The 27,321-nt window shown below is 41.4% G+C and overlaps 1 protein-coding gene across 14 annotated transcripts in view; it reads left to right on the forward strand.

The window, feature by feature from the left end:
• The window catches only part of atp2b2 (ATPase plasma membrane Ca2+ transporting 2), a 77,538-nt gene extending 51,145 nt beyond the window's left edge, over positions 1-26,393 (forward strand). For 7 of the 14 annotated variants that reach the window (XM_070549376.1, XM_015959089.3, XM_015959090.3 and 4 more), the window contains 11 exons: positions 9,388-9,629; positions 11,739-11,973; positions 14,485-14,664; positions 14,766-14,853; positions 14,988-15,094; positions 17,295-17,486; positions 17,685-17,898; positions 17,994-18,205; positions 18,299-18,406; positions 18,542-18,724; positions 25,881-26,393. In XM_070549376.1, the coding sequence (XP_070405477.1) occupies positions 9,388-9,629; positions 11,739-11,973; positions 14,485-14,664; positions 14,766-14,853; positions 14,988-15,094; positions 17,295-17,486; positions 17,685-17,898; positions 17,994-18,205; positions 18,299-18,406; positions 18,542-18,724; positions 25,881-26,192 (2,073 nt within the window). In that variant the 3' untranslated portion in view covers positions 26,193-26,393. Of the gene's footprint in view, positions 1-9,387; positions 9,630-11,738; positions 11,974-14,484; positions 14,665-14,765; positions 14,854-14,987; positions 15,095-17,294; positions 17,487-17,684; positions 17,899-17,993; positions 18,206-18,298; positions 18,407-18,541; positions 18,725-22,192; positions 22,374-22,637; positions 22,691-25,880 lie in introns of all 14 variants that reach the window. The other 7 variants (XM_015959091.3, XM_015959097.3, XM_054735995.2 and 4 more) reach the window with 4 other exon arrangements.
• The last annotated feature ends 928 nt before the right edge of the window (positions 26,394-27,321 follow it).

Consider the following 27,321-nt stretch of genomic DNA (forward strand, 5'->3'; position numbering starts at 1 on the left):
TTCACTCAACTTGTCACCTTGAGAACGGTTGTGTAATTCTGTTTTATCTGATATGTAGAGTGTAGCAGACTGTAAATGAATTCAATCTGTCTTAGTGCTGGAGATGGTCGCTTGTTTATAGTCAATGCAGCAGACAGAAGTTTTCTATAAACTTTGTGTTGAAAAAAAGATATGATCACACAAGTTCACTCGTGTCGTTCATCTCATCATTACAAAAATCTAAATTATACATTGCATAATTTCTTCAGGAAACAAGTAGAAAACATTGTTTTTTTATCGGGAAGATTTTGAGTCAATGTGCCAAAAGTGAAGGAAGCCAAAATCTTTGGTCTATCTTTGTAATCCTTTACTTGGCATCACTACACACACACACACACACACACACACACACACACACACACACACACACACACACACACACACACCCATTGATAGCTAACCAACTGAAAAATACCTGTATAGAAAATTCTTGGGTGACATCTGCTGCTCATGCTGGGAAAGTCCGATGAAATTACCGCGAAGTTCCGGTAGTGTAAACATGCTTGTCTTGGTGAAGACTCAGTGTAATTTTCAAGATGGCACAGATTTCAAGGTTAGGTGGGGGATTTCTCTGAATTTCAGGAAAGAACCGCCCTCTCCACGTTTTGAAAAAAAGACGAGAGAGAACGCCCAGTTATCCTCGTGCACATAGCTGCCGGCCTTGCAGTACTTCTTCTAGCAGTAATCTGAAATGAATTTCACCAAATAGCATGCCGAACTTTAGCTTACCTGTTGAGCAGAAAACCAGCGACAGAGGCGACCTTGGTGAGCCCAACCTTCACTTTGCGCATGCGCAGGAAATGAAAACTACCCAGCAACAAGTACGTATGACAATGGACTTCTGTGAATGATTCACCAGAATGATTGACAGTTATACGAATCAATGGTTCAGACGATCCACTCGGAATAAAACGATCTTCAGCTATACCTTTAAGTCTAGTCGATTTTATATATGAATGGCCCGCACTTGTATACCGCCTTTTAGAGTCATAAGACTCCAAATACTTTACACTACAGTATATCATTCATCCATTCACATACATATTCACACACTGCTTATGATGAGCTACATTGTGTAGCCCCAGGGCAGCTGTGGCTACACACTGACAGAGGCGATACGTAGTCTGGTAATTAGTTGTTTGTTCTAAGTATAGGGTTAAGCATCGAGCATCGATTGGATTCGGGACCAACTGTTAGTTTTTCCTGGAATCGTTCAAAGCTTTTTATTTCAGTTCCTAGTTTTGATTCCTGGAATGCCGACGAAAGAGGAATCCACGGCCGATCTCCATGAAAAATAAACGTGATCTGTAAATCATGATCAATGCTTTTCAGAGCTGATCACACCAGCTGTCTGTGTGCAGCACCGAACCCTAACCAGACCTCCAGTAACGAACCTGCATCACCTCAGTTATTCCCAGCCTTGGGACTCCACTACCCATCATGCCCTACGCCGGACTTCGGTCCACATCATTAGCCCGGGAGTATTTCTGGACGTTGGAGCTCCTGCTCGTGGTTCAGTAATCATTCAATTTAAATCAGCGATCCAGTCATTCATGAAAATTTTGTCCAGAAATTTCCAGTCCAGTCTGTCTATTACCAGTCCTGCTAATTTTCCTTAAGTCCTTTCCATTATTCTGGGCCTAGCACCTTCGAGCTGCTTGCCGCATTTCCTATATCAATTTTGTGTCTGTTTTAACCGTGTCAGTCATTCTGTGCTTGGGCCACCTTTTCCTGTGTCCCCATCTGCTGCAGTCCTGTCAGTTGTGTGAGCCAACTCAGCTCTTTTAGAATTGGTGGAGTGTTCTTGTTTCCACCGGGATCACCGCTTTTCCCTTTGTTCCCCTTCCTTGCCTTCACATATCGGCCCCTCATATTTTTCCAGCATTTTTTAACAGTGTCCTCATCTTTTCTGACAGTGTGAGCTATTTCTCTCCAAGAATTATTAACAACATGTTGATCACAATGATCTTTGAGGGCTGAATCATACAAATGTCTGTATTTATGAACCTCTGCCATAACTATTTCTTGCCAGTCTGCCATGTTTTTCCATGTTCGACCATCCACATGGTTAGAAAATATCCTAGGTGCGCGGTGCGGAATGTTTGGGCCGTGCAGAGGCCAGGTGGAGGGGCGTGGTTGTTAAAATTATGCAATTTTGCCACGCGGAGCCGTGCGAACCTCGCGGACGAGTCAAGCATAAACCAACCTTTAGTTCCAGTCCCCTGTGTCTCCACCTCCTGTAACCCAGCCTCCTGTGTTCCATCCTCCTGAGTTTTGTCCTCCTCAATTCCAGTCTGCTGTGTCTCCATCTCCTACATCCCAGCTTCATGTGTCCCAGCTTTCTGAGTTCCTGTCCATGGCATTCCCGCCTCCTCCTCCATTCAAACCTTCTGCGTCTCCACTTCCCACTCCAGTTTCAGTCTAGTCAGTCAGCCGTCCAGCCCAGTCAGTCAGCTTCTTAGGCCAGCCAATCACCTTTCCAGAACTGCCCCGCAGTCCAGCAACCTCGCCTAGTTCATGACATGGGCTGTTGGTAACCTGGCCAACTCTGTCTGCGCTCGTCGGCCCCTGAGTTTCCTCTGACGCCAGGCCCCCGAGGTACCTTTGCCTTTGCCGCCTTTCCCTCAGGCCCCTGGGATTTGTTTGCCTCTGCCGTTGGCCTCCTAGGTCTCTGAGGTTCCTACACCTCCGCTGTCAGCCCCCTACAGTCAGTCAAGCCATTTTCAATCAGGTCCCTTCCAGTCAAGCCAAGTCCCCTCCAACTCTAGTCCCCTCCAAGTCAGGTCCCTTTCCATCAAGTCTAGCCCAGTACCTTCTCTTCCAGCCAAGCCCTTTTGAACCAAGTCCCTACCAGTTAATGTATAAAATTGAATAGGTGCAAATAAAGAAAACTAACGTTTCGACAAGGTGTCTTTGTCAGTTAGAGCTATTGACTTATGATCTATCCAGGCCGTTTATATAATCTGTTTATATCTGGGTCAGACCCCAGCAACCCTGAACATGATTAAGTAACTGATTAATAGTGAATTTCATGTATATTTGCATGGTAACACATGGATATGGATCTGGATCACAGTTAGAAACAGAACAAAAGTACTGCACATTTCTCATAAAATAACTTAAAACTACTTGAGATAATAAATGTTTGTGGAGAATGTCTAATTAATTAAGGAAATAAAAAAGCAGGATGCAGAGGGGAGATTTATGAGTAATTTTTAGTCCAATCTTCTTTCCCTCCACCACCCGCCTCCACTCCCTCAGTGCCACTCCAGTAGCAGTATGCTTGCTGCTGTTCTTATATAAGAGGCCACTCCTGTGGGACACCAGGATGGCTATGGAGGTCTTTGATGGCCGCCACATAAAAGCACAAAGGCAAAGAGGCATGCTTTGATACCCATATCAAACCCCCTAGTGCTCTCTAGCTTCAGAATACATCCTGTCCTATATATCTGTGCCCTCTAACACACCATGCATATTGCTGTAATAAGTGGAAATCCCTTCATTTGATTTAAACATGTTTACACACTGAAAAGATGAACATAAATCTTATAAAAGCACTTACACACCTTCACAAGTTTACATGTATTCATATATTCTGAGCAGGTTTTGTGAAAAACAAGTGAGCTTACATGTAGAATCTACATGGATTGGCTTCTGTTGCTGTGAAGCCATACTTAGTAAACCACGAATGGCATTCAATGACATCAAAATACAGACAGCTCTAAAGAAATGTTGGTATTGTTAATGGCATTAATTAATAATCTCTTCATTTTGTAGAATATTAAACATGTGTTCAGCACACAGAAAACCTGAGAGGAGACACTTGTATTGAAGCACACAGTGATCATTCACACGCACATCTGTGATAGCAGGCGCTCTATCTCTTTTGGAGGCACTCAGGCCACAGGTGTGTGTTCTCACAGCACAGTGGTATGTTTAGCATGGCTGTGTGAATGTGCTCAGAGCGCTGCTTTACGTCAATTCAAGCACCTGCTCAGGTCAGAGAAGAGAGCGATAGCTAACGCTAACCACACATGCAAATTGTTCTGATTCACATTACATTTTAAGGACAAAAAGAAAAAGAAGCGGTTAAAATGTTGAGTGGTTTAAAATATAATATATTAGAATTATTTTCTCTATTAGCCCTTACACACTTGACATTTTGGCTAAGATGGCACTAACTGAGAGGGTGCCAGAATATCAGTCTGACAGTGCTTTGATGTTTCAGAGGCACGAGGCTTAATGGTTTTTCTGTTTCCTCAACATCATTTTCATGCTTTCATTGATCTTGCTTTAAGTGATTGAGGAAACCAGTTTCAGTTAGATACATCAAAGAGCAGAATAAATGTGTAGAAATAACCACGTTTTTATGATAAAATAGGTTATTAAACTGTAGCATCAACTTTTGACTTTGTGTCCTGCATTATTTATTTTGGCCATTTTTATAAAATACAAACAAAAATATGTCAAGAAATCATGAAGGAGGCAGCAGTAGCTCAACAGGTTGAGCGGGTTATCCAGTAATCAGAATGTTGCAGGTTCAATCCTGGCTCCGGACAGAGAATTCTGCTGTTGTGTCCTTGGGCAAGACACTTAACCCATGTTGCCCACTGGTGGTGGTCGGAGGGACCGGTGGCGCCTGTGCTCAGCAGCCTTGCCTCCGTCAGTGCGCCCCAGGGCAGCTGTGGCTACATCGTACCTCATCATCATCATCAGTGTGTGAAAGTGTGTGTGAATGGATGAACAACACACTGTAGTGTAAAGCGCTTTGGAGTCCTTACTCTGAGAGGTGCTATACAAGTGCGGGTCATTTATCATTTAGTTTTTTTAGGGGGAGTAACCTAAAGTCTGCTTAGTGTGACTTACACTTAAAGGTGTGGAACACTGAAAAAACATTTTTTAATTATTGATTATGAATTTAAGCTCACAATGTACTTCAAGAGTACAAGTGTAAGTTTGTTAGGAAATTAGAAACAAGTAGGACAGCCTTTTCTGTCCTTAAAAAACAGGTTCACTGAAAAACCACTTTTTCTTTTACAAAATGATCTGTGACTCTGAGTTTAACATGCAGGCTGAACATGAAAACAGTCTCATATGTATCCTGCATTAGCTTCTGATAGAAAATAGATGGTGAACCTCTAGGATTTGAAAGACACAATAGATCTATGTCTTCCTGTCACTTAATGTTCGTGGACTCACCCATCTTGACTCGTGAGGGAAAGGCTGTTGTTGGTTTTGCGTCCAGGAAACGGCAGAGAACGTCTTGGTTGTTGTTAGTATTGTTAGTATTAGCAACTCTACCACACCGCAGAGGACTTCTTGGCTTGCGTTATTTGTTGAGATAAAACATCAATGTCAAAAGAACTGACGGAGTCAGTGGTAGAGTCGTGTTGCTGTTATCCAATCCCAGGCAAGATGTCCAAATATCAGGAAATAAGACTAAATCCTACCGTGTTAAGCTCTCCTTTCATGTGGCATTCTGCTTGTTACTGAAACAAGTGCTCCTGATCTTTTTTCCCTGAATACACGTACATGGCATTCATTTATAGTAGAGACCATTGTAAATGTAAATGTAGTTTCCAGCCACTAGAGGACAGTACATACATACATACATTTCAGGGTAGTTTTACACCACATCTTCCTGACTGTCGCTAGTTAAAAAAACATTACAGTGAATGTTACCTGTGGAGCAGAAAGAATGCAACCTTGGCGTGACTCCTCAGACTTTGATGGTTCTTCAGGTAATTCCATAAGATAATGCAATGCCAATTGTAGTTTTCAGGCGCTGTACTTTCCGGATCTGCTTGGGGGCTTGCGCCTGCCGATGACATCATCATAAATATATTATATAAATATATTGTGTTATCTTTTTCAAATCAGTTCTTTTATGTATGTTTTGGAAAGAGTGTAGCAGTTATTGCTAATAAATTTGGTTTCTTACTGCCTAAATGTTTTTGAACGAGGTAACGTTATTCTAAATGTTGTATGTTCAGCCAGTGATCTGGTGTGACGCCATCGACAGGCGCAGGACACCAAGCTGGCCAGAAGGAAACATGGCGCTTCCCAAAGAGGCTAGACTTGCACCTTTATGTACTTTAGACCTGATTTTTATGGTTATATGATAAGAAGCTGCCAATATTTTTCAACAACTGGACATCATTTTATTCATTTTCAATGTTTTGATGGATTTCTCCAGAGACTAAAGGTAAAAACTACCGATTGTCTCTTTAAATGAGTGTCCCACACCTTTAATGAAAAAAGTGCTATAATGCTCAACTGTTTTAATTCTTTTCTAAACACACCTTAGTAGAATTTTTTTTTTTACCCTTTTTGCAAGTTCTGGCTAACGCTGACTCAGAGCACTGCCGATGTTCAACATCGGCAGTGCTCTGAGGAAGGCTACAGCGTTGGCCAAACCTCGTCAGAAAAAACAAGGTAAAAACAAACGCTGTGTTTAGAAAACATTTCAAATAATGGAAGGATTGCACAGAACAAAAGTACAAAAGATATAATGCTCAATGTTTTCAACATTCTATTTAGTTCAAATTTGAAGTTATTTATTGTTTTGGGGTTTTTTGATTAATCCTAAACATAACCGATTGATGTGAAATTACTTTATTATCAAAGCCGAAAGAGATAGAGGGAATTTCTTGCAAAGAGGCAGTGGGAAGTAAAGCCAGGGTTAATGTCAATAAGAAAATAGATTGAGGTAAATAGAAAACAAGATATTATAAAATACAGTCATGTGGCAAGTGCTCTTATGAGTCACTAGTGCTGCATCACTGCCCTCCAGCATGCCTCCTAGGCTGTAGCCTGATTGGCTGTATGGTCATGAGGAGACCTAGAATATACCCCACTCTGCTTCAGTCAGGGAGCAAGATGGGAGAAAACTGCCAAATATGGGGAGCATCATGGAAATATGAAGCATAAGGACGATTGATACTGAAGAATAGTCATACAAAACAAAAATGAAGAAAAGGAAAGACAGGGGAATGTAAGATAGAAAAGGGTAGAATTGACATGTCTGGGGCGGAAGGAAGTCCATGACTAGAGAGAAAGAAGGAACAAGAGGTGTGGATTAAGAAGAGCCCCAAGTGAGATAGGAAGTAAAGTTGCCAGCGCTCCCTCTGGCATATGTCCTTGCCTGCAGGAACACCTAAGGACCAGGGAGAGGGCAGCTGGTTCAAAGCCACATCCAGGCCAAGATGTAACCCAGCCATGCCAACATTAAGCAATACGTGCCAGAAATCCATCTTTGTTCGTAAAAACCCAACATGAAAATAAACCTCAGTGGAATTTTTAAGAGAAAAACAAGTGTTTGTTACTTCCTGTTTATTACCTTTATTTACAGATCTCTTTCCTGCTCTGTTATGTTGCAGTTATCAGATTCTTAATTCTCTGTCAACTATGCACACTGCGCCAGCAGTTGTACATGCCAGCAATGATTTTAGATGGCTGATATGTTTATCAATAAACATTAAAGACCTCTAATTCGATTTGCAGACTCTCCAGAAAACAGCCTTTATTAAATGTGTTTTCAAATCAACTCTTTCCCTGAATTAAAATGGAATTCTAATGTTTTTCCTCCAAGGGTGATTACCATTGTACTGTACACCACAAATATATTTCCAGAATGATCATTTAAAGCTGCAAGACAACCGGTGATACCATTTAACTTGATGCTGCTCTCTGGCTAGTTGGCTATACTCCTCATCACCACTAGACAATGCAAATGAGGTTGTTTATCCCATCCTGTCATTAGCCAGTGACATGGAGTGTCTTCCTGATGTAATCACTGGTCATTAGGAAAATGCATTAATTCTGTTATTTAAGACTCACTCAGTACAAAATATTTGTTATCTTGCCTGAACAGTTGGATAATAACCAGATATGTCCAATTACTTGGCAAAGCAAAGCTATTGGGTTTTTGATGATTAATGCAATTTCACTTGACTTTCTAACCTCTCAGCTCTGCTCTTTGTCTGTTAGACCTGAGTCTGAGCCAGTTTTCATTTGTTTTCATAGATGTTTGTCAAATTTTGTTATATAATATAGATTCTAAAACAGACATTCAAAGTCAAGAGCAAAAACGTGGGGGGAAAAGAGTCAAGATGCCAGACTGTCTATTTAAATCTAATCATGAATAAAGACTCAGAGTGACAAATATTAATTTGTAAGAAATGGAGTTTACTGACAATCAGGCCATCTTTATGTTCCTTTTTTACATTTTATCTGTTTAGGGAGAAATTAGATGGAAGTAAAATCTCAATCAGCTTGAAAATGTGTGATTGTGTGAAGGAGCATGTCATAGAAATAACAGCAAAGACAGCATTCTCATTAGTGTGTATTATTTGTCCAGATGGATGAGCATCAGTGTCACTAATGCAAGTGTATGTGAGTTCAACTGTAATTCAGATTTTTCCTCACACTGGCTTGTGCCTTTTCTGTATGTTCTATTGCTTGCATGTAGTGTTTGACTTAAGAGTTTCTCAATGTAGTGAAGCTCAAGATATACTGATAAATAAGCCTTGAGGAAGCATAAATTTGGAAAAAATGAATCAATAAAAAATAGAAGACATGTGTTAAGTGAGATGAGTGAGAATTTTGAAAGAGTCTGAGCCAGTGAGTAAGAATCCCCAAGTGGTAGAAAGCCCATCCTCTCTTTTCCTAGTTCTCATCTCATCTCTTTGCCCAGTGCTACCATAGCAACGCTGAGCCTTCCACAAGCTGACCACACTCACACGCTTGTACATACAGTAAGCACTCAACATCGCACATGTACTGTAGCTCCTGACCAGCCACATGCAGATTTAGGCAGATTCTGGATCACACCCTTTGATACAAACGGCTGAAAAAAATCTCCAACTATCTCTTTATTGTCGAAACAAACAACTGATTTTGTCTGAGTTAAGGAGTACATTCTGTTCATCTAAACTTCTTACTATATAAGTTCTATCAGCAAATTTGTCACATGTAAAAGTTACAACACCTGCTGCCTTCCAAATGTTAGAATCAGCTTAAATGTTTATTGAACCAGAAATTTACACAGTTCCAAACATGTAATCACAGATAGCAGAGGGATGAGCTGCTCGCCTGAAATAAAGACATCCAAATTTGATTGTCTGTCTCATCTCTTGGCCTCCCACTCAGTAACCCTTTCACCTGCTTGCTGCTTAATTATCACTAGCAGCTATTTTAAGTGTTGCCCTGGGAACATTCTACTGATGTAACAAGAATCCCTTTTAATGAATAGACTCCCAACATTTAGATCTTGTTTATATATTTGTACAGTTTGTTTTTTCTGAATAAAGCAAATAATAATACATTGACTAATTTGAATTTGTTAAGCCTCCAGATAAGGACGGAAGTCTTCCGAAGCAGGTTGGAAACAAAACAGAGTGTGGTCTGCTGGGATTGGTCCTGGAACTGAAGAGGGATTACCAGACGATCCGGAACCAGATCCCAGAGGAAAAGCTGTACAAAGTCTATACCTTCAACTCAGTCAGGAAGTCCATGAGCACCGTCATCAAACTTCCTGATGGGAGTTTCCGCATGTACAGCAAAGGAGCATCTGAGATTATCCTCAAAAAGTGAGTTCAGTTTTCAAGGCTCTCTTTTGTTTCACGGAAAGCCACATGATGAGTGACTAATGAAGCCTTGTTATACCTGGGACACGTGACTGGTTTGTTTACTCTGTCACTTTTCAAAATAAAAGCAGCCAAACCCCACGGTTGTAATTTAGTGCATGTGTCTAGCTGGGTTTCAAGAAGTTGAACTTGCAGAAAAAAAATTCTTTATAATTACTGTCAGTGGCATTCTGTGGTAGTCTTCACTTGTATTAATGGTGTTAGTTGTAGCAGTGGGGTGGGGGGGCACAGCTCGATTGTGAGCCAAAGGGAAATTGAGACATCTCTCTGCCTTCCTCTCAAAGTTACTGTGAAGGAATGGATGTGGGTATTAGTCTGCACTGATGCAGTCGTTAGCAAAGTGCAAATCAAGGGTGCAAAAGAGGCAGGGCCAAGGTCAAAGCTTGAGAATGGGGATAGCCTACACACTAGCACCACTGGACATGAACGCACAATTGAGGGGCACAAGAGTGGACGTGCGAGTATTGGAACTGGGTCAAGGCAACAGTCCAGGAACTTGCATGAAGGGAAAATATCTGGAAAGGAAAACAGCATCATCAGAAAGAGGCAGACATGATTAAAAGTAACAGGCTCCAAACAGAAGGCTGCTATTTCAGCTCCGGCCTGCTCCTCCTCTGTGCTGACGGGGAGTGCATCCTTCAAGGTCGTTTACTGACCCTCCTTTTAAGTTTGCTTCAAACTTGAAATACTCCCAAACTCGAGAGGTTGTGTTGTGTTCTTGTTAGATGACAGTTGGTGTGCAAGCTTCCATTTTTCTCTCAGCCTCTCTCGGCATGTCTCCACGCTGTCACATGATGACAAAACTCACATAAACTTTACGGAACATTTCTAAAATTTGGACAAAACATTTTGAACTATTTAGGTACAATAAAAAGTTAAACCACACATCCATTTTATACATTAAATGACTTATTTATCTTTTTTATTTATGTTTTTAATCCTTGTCTCCTATGTGCACTGTATTTTTTTTCATAACGGTATTGGTATGTACTGTTGCTATTTTTTAACACCAGCTGTACGGTAATACTGTAATACCGCCCAATGTGTGTGTGTATATATATATGTATATACATATATATGTATACAATATGTGTGTGTGTATTGTTGATATTGGTTATCGGCCATAACATTAATAGCAACATTGACTATCAGTACTGGCTCAAAATCTATAATGTAAATCATTAAGACAATAAAATAACTAAAGTACCATGAGGTGTTAATTTAGTCCCAGAGATGCTACAGATGCTTTCTTATTTTTCCCCTAAAAGTCCTGAGAAGTCATGTGCTGTTTGACACTGATTAAAAAAAAACACTAAGAAGGGTGGCCTGCCCATGGCTTTCTTAAGTCAAAGTTACACCTTCAAATTCTTCATGCTTGAGGCTATTGCCAACCTCTCATATAAATTCCGAGCAGTCTGAGAAGTCAGTAAAATCCGCAAAAGTAAGGTCTTCTGCAAAGCAAGAAGAGCAGATCAATGATGCAGGAGTTTATGAAACATGTTGTGGTGGAAAAAGCTGTGGAGCATTGAAGTTAATGGGTCTGATTGAAGAGAGAGATCAGTAGCTTAAGAGGGTTTGGTTCTCTATGGGTACCATGCACACACATGTACAATCACACCTCCAGGTGATGATTTCAGCTTGGAGCTCATTACCCAGGTCTGTTTCACTGAAGGTGTTTATACAATTCAAAAAGTGCTCCATTGTGCTCCACAGGCAATGCCCATTCAGTTCTGTACTTTTATTATTTTGAACATCTTTGCTACGTCCATTCTATGTTGATTTTGAAGTTCCAGTATTTTCGGTTCTTTTCTGTACACAGAGTAGCAAAGCTTGTTTTTACCTTTTTTGTTTTTGGCTCCTGCTGTGTTCTTCATCAGAGTGTCACCAGTGACTGTGTATAGAAAAGGACAGAAATCAATGGATCTCATGTTTTCATCTCATCTTATTTTCACTTTTTATTCTATATTTAGTTGAAATCCTGCAATGAGGCTGGCATGTTTTATAAATTACAATCAAACAGTGCCAGAAACTTTTTTGTGTTGTGTTTCTCAGATGCAATCAAATTCTGAATGAAGTTGGGGAACCACGAGCTTTCCGTCCACGAGACAAAGATGAGATGGTTAAGAAGGTCATTGAGCCAATGGCCTGTGATGGTCTAAGAACAATCTGTGTGGCGTATCGTGACTTTCCCCGTAATCCAGAGCCCAACTGGGATGATGAGAACAACATCCTTAATGACCTAACAGCTATCTGTATTGTGGGAATAGAGGATCCTGTCAGACCAGAGGTAAGAGATCAATAGACGTGTTGTTGGAGAGAAGAGAATGTTGGAAAACTTGGTCAACAATCAGCAGCAAGGAAACTTTAGGTTACTGATCGTATCCCCCGGTTCTCTGAGCAAAATCACTGAGGTGTCTCATTATGCGATATGCCCCACCACAGATTCCTCAGAAGCACTTATCTATTATATATGGCAATCGTAATTGGCCAGTGACCGTGTTGTTCACGTCACACAAGCGTCCGGTTGCTCTCATCACTCTAGATAAACACCTCTTCTCATTTCACCTAGCAAGATGGGTTGTCTGGTGAGACATCTTACTCATGTTACTCAGAGAACCGTGGGTATGACAGTAACCTAAAGTTTTCTTTCCTAAAATTAGTTTTAATGGCTCACTATGGGATATGGAGACTCCCTTATCGTCAGACAGCTTATCTAGTAATCAGCAATCTTGAGCATCCTGACCTGCTGAGGACCCAGAATTGTGTTGGTCATAGCAGGAGCTGAAACATGACACCTATAGAAATACACAAATGCAAGTGGAGAAGCCCAACTGTCTGCAGCACAAATCTCCTGGACACACAGCCCCTGAGGAAGGGCCCAAGATGCAAGCAGTTACCTAGCAGAATGGGTCCTGAGCTCTTTAGGCACCTGAATGTCCTGACAGGAATAAGCCAGAGCAATAACCTCCACAATTCAGTGGGAAACCCGCTGTTTTGTTATGGGTTTTCCTCCCCATGACACAAAGAGCTAGTCGCTTCTGCAAAAGCTCTTGGTTCAATTACCATACTCCCTGAGGGCATGTACCAGGCTTAGCTTGTGCAACCGCTCCTCCTCGAGTGAGGAAAAAGTCGGTGGGTAGAAAGCTGTCAGGAGAATGGGAGAAAAAGAGCCCACCACCTTTAGGCACGAAGCCAGGGTTGGGTTTCAGAGACACCCTCATGTCACCTGGTGCAAACTGGGTGCAGGATGGGTGCACAGAGAGAGCCTGTAAGTCACTGACCCGCTTTGCGGACACCAAAGCCAAGAGCAACACCACTTTAATAGGCAGAGTTTTAAGGTCCGGGCCATCCATTGGTTCAAATGGGGCCCTGGAGAGGGCTTTCAGCACCAAGGACAGATCCCAAGAAGGCATCAGAGGTCGAGAGAAAGGCAGAAGCCTGCATGCTTCCCTCAAGAAATTAAATAATCAAGGAGGAACTGAGACGAATTGAAGCCTGTATCCTCTCGGGAAAAAAAGTGGTGACACAGCCCTGACAGTTGCCACACATAGAGCAGCAGCACCCTCTAGTGGCAGTGATGGGGTAGTGCAAGTGGCAGTTACTGCGCATTTGTTCAGACTTAGTGTTGTGACAGCCTCTGTTTATGGGAACACCCCATGACTAGTCGGAAAGGCCGCCAGGGGTGACCTAGCCCTGTCTTGCTCATTTGTGTTCTTTTTATTGATTTTTGATGTACCCTTGACTTTTTGTCGGGATGCGACAGCAAACCATTTAATCCGGAACTGAGGCCGAGCCCAGGCAGCCGCCTGTGGAAAAGGCGGGTGAGCTGCAGGAGCAGGCTTTCTGGAAAGGCCGAGTTGGAGGGCTTTGTCCTCTTTTTTTCTTCGCCCCACACTGTAGTTGCATCAACGCCAATGCAGAGCCGAAATTACCCTCAGGTAAAATTTGGCATGTTTTCTCTATCAGAGAGGTTAGTGAGGATCAGTCATCGAGTACGTTCCTGAAGCATCATCATCCTCATGGCCTGGACTGCGTAGCGCTGGACGTGCAGGCAGATGTCAGTCAACACAGTGATTTTCTCCCACATGTCCAGGTCCAGTTTCATGTTCATGTCCTCGCAGATCTTGGCTTGATTTGCAGAGAGCATGGAAGAGACATTTAAATCTCAAACTGAGAGGGCAGCAGCCTTTTACGCCCTCTCATTTAGCCCTGACTGGAAGTGGTCTGCCTTTGAAGAGAGAGTGGAAGGTCTGAAGGATGTTTCCGAGAGCTGTGGGTACAGGAGGGCTGCCACCAGGGGTTCCATCGGTGGCATCTGCAACATTCCGGCTTTTCCCATTCCCTCACAGTCCAGTGAGGAGGCTCCTTATACAGGAGACCCGCTTCTGAAAGGTTGTTTTACCCAAGAGGCTATAGCGTCATCTAGAAGCTCTGGGAAAACAGGCAGGAGAAGTTTTGCATGAATGGTACCAACTAGCCTTGAGTGTGAAAAAGTAATTAAAATGACTTAATAGTGATTCAAATTCTGATTGGTGACATAAATAATCATACTGACTGCAAGTGAAAATAATGGGTAACACAAGGGAATCAAGGCTAATTGGTACCATTCACTTACATTGTTTTATGCTAAGCTAAAACTAATTAAGTACTGCTGGATCAGGAGAACGACTGGGCTGGTTACAAATAATTTTTCTTACTTATCTAGTTATGGGCAATATGGAAACAGAAAAAAAGTACCTGGTTCTGCAAGTCAAGTCCATAAAATTAAATCTGTTGGTTTTTCCATCAACAAATTTAGGTGCCCGACGCCATTCAGAAGTGTCAGCGTGCAGGCATCACTGTACGCATGGTAACAGGGGATAACATCAACACGGCCAGGGCCATAGCCATCAAGTGTGGGATCATCCATCCAGGAGAGGACTTTCTCTGCATAGATGGGAAAGAGTTCAACAGAAGGATCCGCAATGAGAAAGGAGAGGTATAGGAATTCTTGTTGAGGTCTAGGAAAAGCTGAGTCATAAAATCTCACAACTGCATCCAGTTAACCCTCTACTTGCAACTGTCTCTATTTGTGTCCAGGTGGAACAAGAGCGTATTGACAAGGTCTGGCCCAAACTCAGAGTACTCGCCAGATCATCGCCAACTGACAAACACACTCTTGTCAAAGGTGAATCGTTTCAGATTTATCCATTAATTAAAATTTACAATTATTTCCTTTAAAGACTTTAAATCATCATTATTATTATTTGTATGTCATATGAAGTGAATAAATGTGCCCTTATATCTGTGTGATTTCTTCAGGCATTATTGACAGCACTATGGTGGATCAGAGACAGGTTGTGGCTGTGACAGGGGACGGAACCAATGATGGACCTGCTCTGAAAAAAGCAGATGTTGGGTTTGCCATGGTAAGCACATCTTGAATCAAAATCATCCATAAAAAAACATCACCAGTGAACATCTTACTAGATGTCTTTTTCACCTTTGCAGCATTTAGATTTACTTCTCAGGCATCATGCCTCTGTCTGTGCAGATTGACAGCTCCCTCTAGTGGCTTGACTTATTCACACAGCTTGTCAACAAGAACTTATTTATGTTTTTCAGACTAGTCTGAAAAACGAGTCTAGACCCATTGAAACTGGAAAATATTTTGAAGATGTATGATACCATTCTCTGGTATGATCTCCTGTACACCATAAGTACAAAGGAGGCCTGCGAGCGTAAGATAATTATTGGTGGGATCGTGCTCTGAATACTATTCACAAGACCTCCATCTGCGCCCACCTGACTCATTCAGTTTAAAGCTCTAGTTTGGTGTCATTCTGAATCTAAATTATCAAAGGTATTCCCATGATCGACAGATAATTGCAAAAGGTGCAATGGCTCACCTTGCCATCTCACACATATGTTCTTTTCGTGTCCATCTCTTACAAGCCTTTGGCAAACCTATGTTGATGCAATATCAAATATACTCTCAAAGCTATTCATATCTCCCTACATGTGTCAATCTTTGGTCTTCCTGATGATTATACCCGCTATTCTGCCGACCAACTGGAGATTCTAGCCTTCACCTCTAATAGTTAGACATCTGCCTGTCCCCCCTCTACCACACATTGTATCAATGAAGTAATGTCATTTCTGAAAATTGAGAAAATTAGATACTTCAGACACAGCTGTGCAGATAGATGTCACAAGAAATGACAACCATTTTTGAACTTTTTCAAATCTCTTTGAGACCCCTTTAAACCCCCACCCTTTTCTTCCCATTGTGTGTGTGTGTGTGTGTGTGTGTGTGTGTGTGTGTGTGTGTGTGTGCGTGCGTGTGCGTGCGTGTGTGTGTGCGTGCTCGTGTGTGTTTGTGTGTGTGTGTGTGTGTGTGCGTGTGCGTGTGTGCGTGCCTGTGTGTGTTTGTGTGTGTGTGTGTGTGTGCGTACGTGTGTGTGTGTGTGTGTGTGTGTGTGTGCGTACGTGTGTGTGTGTGTGTGATGTCCACTGTCTACTCTTCTATGTGTTGAAATAGGAAGAGAAAAGGAATGAAGACATGTACAAGATTCCTAGACTTCTGTATTTAATTCACTCAATTTTTTGTTGCACATTGTCTTCTAATAATCAGATTTTTAAAACATATATTTTTTTGTTTATGGATCTTTTAGAGAAACATTAGGATGCATGATAAAGTACAAATACCTTCCCTCAAGAAGGTCACAGGTTAAAAACTCAGCTACTGTGTGGAGTTAGCATGTCCTCCCCATGCATGCACACGTTTTCTCTATGTCCTCTGGCCTCCCACAGACCAAAAACAAGTTTTCAGGTTTATTGAAAAGTGTACATTTTCCCCAGGTGTGAGGGAGTGCAGCACATATTCTTTGTGCATCTGTGTCCGTGTTGGACTGGCAACCTGTCCATGATGTCCCTCGCCTCTTGCCCATTGATTGCTAGTTATAGGCACCAGCTAATGAGCAGAAAATGGTTCAGGAATTGAGTGAATGGCAAATTAATCAAACCAGATGATTCAGTCGTTCCCTTCTACTTTTAGCCCTACATTTGGTTTTCGAACAAAAAATTAAATACACAAAAATATTATTTTCTGTACTCTGCTTGAGCCCAAAGGCACGAAATGTTGATCAATCAAAATTAAACATGTTTTTTTTTATAAAACAACACATTCACTAAGAGCCTGATAGTTGTAAAAACTTCAGCTGGTGTAACGAGCTGGGTTCTGTCATCTGTGTCTCCAAAAATAAAACAGCAGAAAGGAAGGAAGGAAGCAGTTATTCTCTAAATATGATTATTTTTATTAATACGTATCTCAACATCTTGTTCATGTTAAATGGAAATCTGTTTTGTGGCTTTAGAGTTAATCTATTTTTATATCCTAACTTGATGGCAAAAATGGAAACTTTTCTGAATTAAATATGTTGAGAAATGCTTGAGTGTTTTGCAGTTATTTAAATCCACGTGTTTTATATAAAGTTATTTAAGCCCTAATTGTACTTGCTGCATTTTTACAAGAATGAACTAAAACCCAATTAAAGCAGACATTTGGAATTTGTAAGAAAAGCAAAAGCATTTCCCTTCCTACTGTAGCTTCTGGCATTTCTTTTCCAGGGTATAGCCGGTACGGATGTGGCCAAGGAGGCCTCGGATATCATCCTCACTGACGATAACTTCAGCAGTATTGTGAAAGCAGTCATGTGGGGCCGAAATGTTTACGACAGTATTTCCAAGTTTCTTCAGTTCCAGCTCACTGTCAATGTTGTGGCTGTTATAGTAGCGTTCACTGGTGCCTGCATCACACAGGTGAGATGCCTTGAAACGTGCATGTGTGTGTAGCTGTGAGTGTAATTTCATTATTTTAATAATCCTTTGACACAAAGCCAGTGGCAGTCTTCATTTATGAACTTTGTCAGAGCAAAGCAAAACAAACCTAAAGTAAATGCAACACTTTGGCCCTACATGATGTTCACTTTACTTAGAGTTTTTGTTTTATTTCCTCAGGACTCGCCTCTCAAAGCGGTGCAGATGTTGTGGGTAAATCTCATCATGGATACGTTTGCATCTCTGGCCCTGGCGACAGAGCCCCCCACAGAGTCTTTGCTGAGAAGGAAGCCATACGGTCGTAACAAGCCTCTGATCTCCAGCACTATGACCAAGAACATCTTAGGACACGCAGTCTATCAGCTCGTCCTCATCTTCACGCTCCTTTTTGTTGGTATGCACAGCTATTTTGCTGCTGCTTATGATGTGACACAGCACCAGCTATAAATAAACAACATCACAATGTGTTCCTCAACCTCTATACTGTAGGTGAGCAGATGTTTGACATTGATAGTGGCCGTAATGCTCCCCTCCATGCTCCTCCATCTGAGCACTACACCATCATCTTCAACACCTTTGTCATGATGCAGCTGTTTAATGAAATAAACGCCCGCAAGATACACGGAGAAAGGAATGTGTTTGATGGTATCTTCGGGAACCCCATCTTCTGCTCCATTGTTTTGGGTACATTTGTTGTGCAGGTAAACAGCCACACAACATTTAATCTGTATTACATGAAACTGCTTTCATTAATCATTACGTACATGCTTAAATTCTTTATATACGCTGTATAGGTTATAATCGTGCAGTTTGGAGGGAAGCCATTCAGCTGCCACCCTCTGAGTTTGGAACAGTGGATGTGGTGTGTTTTTATCGGACTGGGAGAGCTTGTCTGGGGACAGGTAACATCCAGGTTTCTCTCTCTGTCATCGTTTACTTTTCTCTTGATTTATTTTTTCTTTTAATCCCATCTTCGCAATATTGCTACAAGTTTTTCAGTTTCCCTTTGGAATCAGAAATGCTTTATTTTTTGTCAGGTGATAGCCTCCATACCGAACAGCAAGTTGCGGTTCCTGCGTCGAGCAGGTCAGTTAACTCAGAAGGACGAGTTACCCGAGGAGGACGTGAGTGAAGAGAATCAAGAGATTGACCACGCTGAAAGGGAGCTGAGGAGAGGACAAATCCTGTGGTTCAGAGGTCTAAACCGCATTCAAACTCAGGTGAGATTTCACTCTCATAAACTGTTGTGGTGGGGATCGTTGATTCAATCATGTACAATTTTTTACAAAAAGGGTCAACTTTAACTTGTGATTGATTTTTCCACTCTTGCAACAATGATCGTTTTTATGTTTTTGTTTACTTTTTCTGAATATTAGCCTACCTATGCTAATAATGTAAAGGCTTAACTCTAACAAGTGCTCAACTATGAGAATGGATGTTCACCTCAGTAAAGTCCTAAAGTCTATTTACTTTAAGATGACTCATTTAGGAACATGAAGATGCAGATTTCCTTGGTGGACGAGGGTGATCACCACTGCTGACTGCTGGAGTCCCTCTTCAGCTTTAAATATAAGCTGAACCGTGGTTACTGCGATCAACTCCAGAGACCGCTGCCACTGTGATTTTAGGGATCTGTCACCTTTATGTTTGGTTTTGTCTTAATGATGTGTTTTCTACTGTTTGGATGAAACTGTACTCTGTGGCATGGTGCATTTATACAACAAGACAAGCGTTGGGTTGCAAGGAAAATCTCCTGCATATCATTTGTTACAACAAGAAACAGTACGCACATTCCTTCAGTTTTATCAATTCCTTATTTAAATTTTGCAGTAGAAGATGTAAAAGGATGCATCTCGGCCAGCTGCAATGTTACATGGTTTAGGCTTTTGAGGTTCATTGGGAAATGCATGATAAAAATTATTTTTGAAATATGATCCATCATTCTGAGTTCACTTGAAAATAGTTTTCAACCCGTCACCTCCATTAGCCGCCAAAAGAATGTGGATGAGGACATGTTCAGGTCAGGAAAAGCCTGTGTCTTCTACAGCACATGAGAATGTTTGCATTTGTGGACTCACCTATCTTGGCTTGCATAAGGCTGCTGTTGATGTCCAGCAGAGAGTAGAGCACGTCTCAGCTAGGAGAAGCTAACCGTTAACAGGAACTCCACAACAGGGCAGAACTCCTTCAGGCTTGTGTTGTTTGTGGAGATAAAACGTCAGTGTTACAGAGCGAACAGAGACAGTGAAATAGTTGCATTGCTGTTAGTCAATCAGAGGTGAGATATTCAAATATCACGAATAATGAGTAAAACTTCAAATCCTGCTTTTTTCTGCTTCTTTTATTGAGAATGACTCAGAAGCAGTGACGAGCGGGCATATGAGGAAAGGGGAGACTGCCTCCCCTGTCGCCATGACAAGTAAATTACTAATAATGATATAATATAAAATCAACAGGTCCAAAACCATCTGTGACATAGCAAATTGATTTCTGAAAGACTTATTTGAAGCCAAATGGACAGATCTGATCACAGCCATCCTGGCCATGTTGCATGTCTCGTCACGCCCAAACGATGCAAAATTTGGCAAAGAGGTGGAGCTGAGAGCGGAACTATGAGGATCTGACTTGGCCATTTTTCCCAGCACCAAGCTAACCAGAGCTAATGGAAGTTTGCAGATGCTTTGAGCCAGAGAAAACGCAGTTGAGCGACTAACGTGAAGCACCCATCAGCTCACCAAGCTTGCTCTCTTTGTTCAATAATTCCATGATAAACATACGAACACGCAGAGGACACAACTATAAAGTTCAGAGAATTGAAATTGCTGATCACTATTAATGCAAGAGCCGAGGCTACGGCCTTCCCCGGAGCTAGCTGCTATTGCTACCTCTGGCGGCTTATGCTACCTGTCAATCAAATTTAATTATTCACAATTTCAAGCATATAATTTAACATAAATGGAAGTTACAAATAAATTCGCCCACTTCAGAGTTTTCATGACTGTAAACTAGACCCATTAAACCTAAAATTATTTTTTCAACCAGGCTGTAAACTTGTTTATTTCAGCTGGGAATTTGGCATTTTTAACATGGGAGTCAACGAGAAATTGCTCCTTTCTGATGCCAACTCCTGCAATGTTTGTCACTTCCTGGTTGGCTTCGGGTCTGGGAGCCTGGGGTTCCCACAGACCGGTCTATACATTAGTTATCTGCATGATTTTATTTTATGGTTGAAATCGCTGGATTTATGATTTTCCTGAACAAATACTTGGCAGAGGCCCAAGGGGAGGTGGAGAAAAGTGCTGCCACAGTTTTCACTCAGCTGTCCCACACCACTAACTGATGCAGGCAGAGTGCATGTGCCAACTCCCTGTATCAAGTGTGCATGGCGCTGCACCATCAGACTGGAGGGAGAGTTTAGAGCTTCCTCCTTTCTTATGGCCCAGCACCGCTGGGTGAAAGACGAAGTTGGCACATGTAAACTGCTATCTGTCTTTGTATCGCCAACATACATGCTTTATTTTCACGTGTACTGCACATGATGATATCCTACAGTCTGTCTAATATATTTGATGACTGTGTGTGACATATTTAGTTTTCTGAGTGGCCATAAACACGCTGTGAAAATGCACGAGGGGAGTGCAGTACCCTGCCTCACTGATAGGGTCAGTGCTGAGCCTCTTTATTCAGGTGCACATGGCAGGGGTGTGGCGCCAACAGGTCTGTAACATGAACTACTTTAAATTTGATTAGACTAAATAGAAGATTACGGCTCAAAACTAAAGGATTTGTTTAAACTGGATTTTCAGTCAGAACAGGAGACATTAGAGGATACTTTTTACAGCAGAGTGATCATGGAGATGTCAGCTGTATGGACTTCATTAAGACATAAAGGTAAGATCATACACAATTTTCAAGTGTAATAAAAGTGAGCTCTGCCAAGAAAAATGAATACACATTGGGCCCTAGGCCTTTTGCTGCTACACTTGTTTGTCCCCCAATTAGGGGACACTCGGGCTTTAAAAATTTAGTCAAATTTGCCCCAATATTAAATATTATTTTGCTTTTGCCAGTGCTTTGTTGAATATTATGAAATTGATTAAATCACAACTAAGTTTTAAAACAACTAAATATTCCATTCAAGGTCAAAATGAAAATACTAGCTTCTATTTTCAGATCACATTTGTAAGTCCAACGTCAGAGCAGCCAGTGCCTCCCCAGTCATGAACCTCGCCGCACGTCGCTGCTCACCGGACATTCATTTATCCTAGGCACCGCAGCAAACGCATTACTTTATGTCATTCTCCTCATTATCCTTGTGAAATAATTAGTGTATGCCCCCTAAAGGATTTAAGCAACTACCTCAGTCGTTAACAGTTCAGATACAATTTGCCAGGTTGTTTTTGATTGATCGATTGATTGGTTGATTTTCCCTTGATGTGAAATCTGGCTCAGAGCAATAACAATTTAGGGTAAAAATAAACATAGACCAAGTTAATGGCTAGATGTGCTTTCTTTGTGTGAACCATTTTGTTGTTGTTGACAGTACACATCCTAGTTTCCATCACCCCCCATGTGTCATGACTGCAACACTGTACTCCCTTTACCCAGCCAGTCAACCTGTGTTGTCATTTGGTTTGTGTCACTCTGAGCTGCCATTTGTCCTCTCCTGTCTCGCTCTCCTCCCACAGATTGAAGTAGTCAACACCTTCAAGAGTGGCACCTCCTTTCAGGGGGCAGGAGCTCTGAGACGCCAGTCATCCACCACCAGCCAGACGCAGGATGTAACCAATGTTTCTAGTCCTAGTCACGTGTCCTTGTCCAATGCCATTTCCTCTCCTACAAGCGCTACTGCTCCTCCCTCTACTGGCCGTGAGTCAGAATCCTGTCTGTGTGCTTGTTTGCTGTCTTTGCTTCCACTCTTGAACATTTTTTTTTCAAACAATTCTGAAACAAAAGTTTTTTTGCTCTAATGTTGGCAGCTCTGAAGCTTTGTCTTTGTTTTCCTTTCATGCAGATTATATTTTTCCATTTTCTTTTTTCTACTGTCTTTTTGATGTGCAGTTCATCTTGATATCTCCTCCCATGGTTGGCTGTACTGTCCTCTCATTGGTCAATGTGTGTTTGTTTCCCCAGAGTGCTAGGAGCACAGGACTAAGAGTGAAACCCCCGACGTGGCATTTCAGGTTGTGAGTTTGTCTCCCTCTGCTCATCATCATCCCATCTGTCATTCCTCTCATGTCTATGTCTCGACAGACGTTAATGTGAACTAATTCCAGTAAACTCACAAAGAGACCGGGTGAACATTCAAGTATATGTAATAATGTTGTTTTATGTGTTCCTGATGTAATAAACAACAGTGACTTGACACAAAATTAGTTTTATCTACTGTTTAACTTGCTGGCTTTTACCTTTGATCCACATTGCTCCTCAAGGTGCCAATATAGTCACATCAGTCCAGAATTGAATGTTTTTATGAAAAAGGCCTTAAAATAACCCACAGTAAGGTGCTGTTTCAGGGTAAATACACATTTTTGAGGGTTTTAGTGGAGCTTCCTTGACTTCCTTTTAAGGGCTCCTGTTTTAGGGCTGTGCAGTTAAATTGTTCTTCCAATATGATTTCAATCTACAAAAATGTCAATTTCAGAATCACAAGGGGTTATTGCCATACGTGCAAGCATCACACCATTAAGAAATTGCTGCAGTACTTGATGCAAGAAAATAAATGATGAGCAAAGATTGGAATTAGGATATAAACACAATGAAATGATAATAATATAGGGAGGCAACAATTAGAGAAACGGCTACTTTATACAAGGCAGTGTAGGTACTGGTCAGAGTGGATCAGTGCAGGTGCAAACATAGCACAGGGTCAGGTGACTGAACCAAAGCAACTGAAGTGGGCAGGTCTATGATTGACATTCATGAGTCCGTCCGCAGAGAAGAAGAAACCGTTTTTGTGGCGAGAGGTTCTGAATTTGTGATCCACACAACAAATAATGATCAACCATGACTCTTCTGAAGGCTAAACTCACCTGTCTTTTGTTTTAAAGATGAATTTTACTGAGTAAACTAGTACTTGTTCTTTTTATAAATACGATCGGCTGTTTTAAACTGGTCGGTTTATTCAATACACTGCATAAATTTGGCTTTGGAGAATCATTCATACACTGGATTAGAACACTGTACACATCACCCAGGGCCACGATAACAACCAATAGAAGGACATCATCCAGTTTCAGACTTCACAGAGGAACCAGACAAGCATGTCAACTCTCACCAACACTGTTCGCCATCTTCATTGAACTTCTTGCAGCAGCAATAAGACAAAATATAACCATTAAAGAAATTCAAGGCACAAATTTGGGACATAAAATGTGTCTGTATGCAGATGTTTTATTATTACACTTGCAAGCAGTGACAGCTGGTGAAGTAATTTTTGGGTGGGGCACAGTTGTCTAACTACAAATCACCACTAGGGTACGCCAAAGTACCATTCCTATTCATCACACAGCTTAAAAAAATTCAATCAAATCAAAAGTACTATGTGTTTTCAATTACAGTTTAAATCTGTAATACTTGTCTGAATACAGGCTTGAGCTGGGAGGCAGAGGAGGCAGGAGAAACCCAACAAAGCATTGGTGTTAGCACAGCCAGAGGTAGACTGTGGAGAGCATCTAGTTGGACGTTCTGATCTGAGTGGAGACCTGGAGACTCAGGTCTTCTGCACATGCTTCAGTTGCAAATCCTGCGCCCAAAGGGTTTCCTTTGTATTAGAGGGGTATTCAGCGTGCATGTGCCAGTTAAAGCGTAGGTCTATGGTAAAGTCTTTTGGCACCCTAAAAAAACAGAAAATATATTACATGAACTTTCAGTGATCAAAGAGTGGAAGCACATTTTTAAGCTACACTTGAATGCAGATTATACACAGAAGTTGTACTATGTAAAATGCATAGATCGTTTAGTTTTCCAGGTGCACTCCAGCTCCCCCACGCCCCAGAGACTCCATCTCCTGGGAACTCGCCTCATGCGACCCTGCATAGCCCTCCGGCTTCACCACCATTGCCCCATGGTGATGGAGCCAGATTGCGGTTCCGCGCACTCCAGAAGCTCCGCGCAATTACACAATTTAGACATCTCTTATCTTTAGCTCAGAGGAGGCAGCAGTTTTCATAACAGAATTCTGTTCTATACCTTGACAGAGCTCTGTATAAAACATTTAGTAAAGAACAATTATAAAACCTGGAGATCCCTAATATTAAGTGGTGGGTTTGGGCCTTATCCCCTGTGGGCTGAGGTTCCCTGGATCCTTATGATGATATACTTTAGATGGTAAAGTGTGCAATAATAAGTTTAGATTTATTAAAGCTTTCTAATTGGAACTTATACTTGAGTGTTTACTCAGACATGCATGGAGTTGAAAAAGTCTAACTGTCAGACCTCTGACAGTTAAATTAAATAGAACTATTCACCTCCTTTTGTTTTGTGTTAGTTTTTGTGCCAGTGTCGTTTGTCACTGCATGTAGTTTTTTTCTACTTCTTGTGTGTTCATTTTATTTTACCTGCTGTGTTTGCTTGTTGTCTAAGTGACTTCTTTATTTTTTTCTGTTCTGCCAATTTTTTTGTTTATATTTATTTGAAGGAACCGTCTTAATCAGTGTTTTATTTACGCTGCAATGCTTGTGTTGAGCCAACTTCATGCAGACTTGACTCACTCTCTTTGGGACCATGCTTATTCCACCTTATGCCACGTGTGTGTGTGCGTGTGTGTGTGTGTGTGTTTGTGTTTCATTCAGATTCTGTGTGGATCTAGTCCCAGACAGTGCTCTGGTGCTTCCAGAAGTTTTTTAAACCACCTCATTGGATCTTTCAGATCTAACCTTCTTCCTTTCTTACTGACCTCGTCCACCAGATTTCTTCAACACTGCATGCGATGTTGTTCTTTAATTTTTTCTGAAAGCATTTAATTTATTAATGTGGCTTGTTTCTAGGTATACAGCACATTGGACTAAAGCGTATACTTACAACGAGCATTTGTGTTGCTTTGGTTCTTCTAAAATGTCTGATTTTCTTGTGTTATTTATGATTACGTTCCTCACAGTTTTCCTTAGTGCAAGCTAAAATTGAGTGACTTGTAACCTGTAGCCATCTTGTGCAAGCAGAACACAGAAGTTGCCTTCTCTTGTTTCTTCACTTTTCTCTTATCTTCCACCTTTATATCTTCAAACTAGAGGATTATTTGCATCTTCTTTGTCCTTTCTCTTTTCAATTTCCCACTTTTCCTCTCATTCCAAGGTTCCCTGAAACCAGTTTGCATCACATCTGACATCACCTGTAACACACTCTTTCTTCTTCTTTTTGTATTTTGTTTCACAACAGATCCGAGTTGTGAACGCATTCCGTAGCTCCCTTTATGAAGGCCTGGAAAAACCTGACTCCAGATCATCCATACACAACTTCATGACACACCCAGAGTTTAGGATAGACGACTCCACACCTAGTATTCCCCTCATTGATGACACGGACGACGACTCCGCACGGAGGAGGGGGATATACTCCAGTCAGCCTTCGTCTCCCAACAAGAACAACAACGCCATTGACAGTGGTATCAACCTCACCATCGACACGAGTAAATCTGCTGCTTCCTCTAGCCCCGCCAGTCCTCTGCACAGCTTGGAGACCAGCCTCTAACCCAGATCCAAAACTAAGCTCCAACCTTTTAAGTAATTCCCCTGCGGCCCAAGGCCTCCTTCTCCTGCTTGCCTAGACTTGTAACTGTTAACGTTTACTCCTCACCCCCACCCACCTCCAAAGCACCATTCATCTCTTGAGGAAGGTTTGCTCCTTTGGAAATAACATTCATCTCCCTCCTGTAACCTTAAGCTTGTCTACTCCTCTGTGAAAAAAAATGAAGCAATTCCCATTGAAATGGCAAGTTTAAACAAATAACAACAAAACAAAAACCTAACATACAATCCATACAGCTCAATTAAGCCACAGAACCTACACAGCCATCCTGCTTTTGTGGTTGCATGTTTATGGTGGCAGCCTTGGTGGTGTGTAAGACTTGAATGCTTGTACTGGTTAGCATGTACTGTATAAAGGTGCGGTTGGCTGCACCTTTGTATGAACTGTGTCTTCTGTGGCACCAGGAGGGAGGACAATGAGGAGGGTCAACCACAAAACAGACTCTATGCTCTCCCTAAACTCCTCTTCAGTAATAACATTGTTAATACAAATACAGTAATAGTTTCATTTAAATTGAAAACTGTTGTTATTATTCTAACTCTGATTCTCATTATTATTGCTACTATTCTTATTGCTCCTGCATGAATGTACATTAACCCAAGTTTATTTTAAAAGAAAGTTTTATTTTCTTGGAAGTAATTTTGTGCTGACTTGCTGGGTCTCACTGCGGACTACTAGGAAAAAAAAAACCAACAGCTTCTCTGAGTTCCCCGGCCTGCAAAGTTCCCTTTCTGTGTGGCATGAACATACTGGACTCTAAGAAAAAACAATTTCTATCATCCATAAACAAAAACGTATGTGGGGGTGGTAGGGCCAAACTTGCACAGTGGATTTGCACCTGTTGAGAAGGAAGAACGCATACTTAAAAAAAAGATGATAGCATTTATGGGATATATTATATACATATAAATTCATAAAAGTATATTTAGAGAGAGTCTATCTTTGTTGGCATGTTGCCTTGTTTCTGCTTCAATGACTCCAATTACTTTGACTTATTTATGTCTTAAACAGAATGTAATTGTTTACAACCTCATAGAGATACACTTCCTGGTTTCTAATGGAATGGGGGTGA

The sequence above is a fragment of the Nothobranchius furzeri genome, chromosome 3 (assembly GCF_043380555.1).
Source record: "Nothobranchius furzeri strain GRZ-AD chromosome 3, NfurGRZ-RIMD1, whole genome shotgun sequence".
NCBI classification, from domain to species: Eukaryota; Metazoa; Chordata; class Actinopteri; order Cyprinodontiformes; family Nothobranchiidae; genus Nothobranchius; species Nothobranchius furzeri.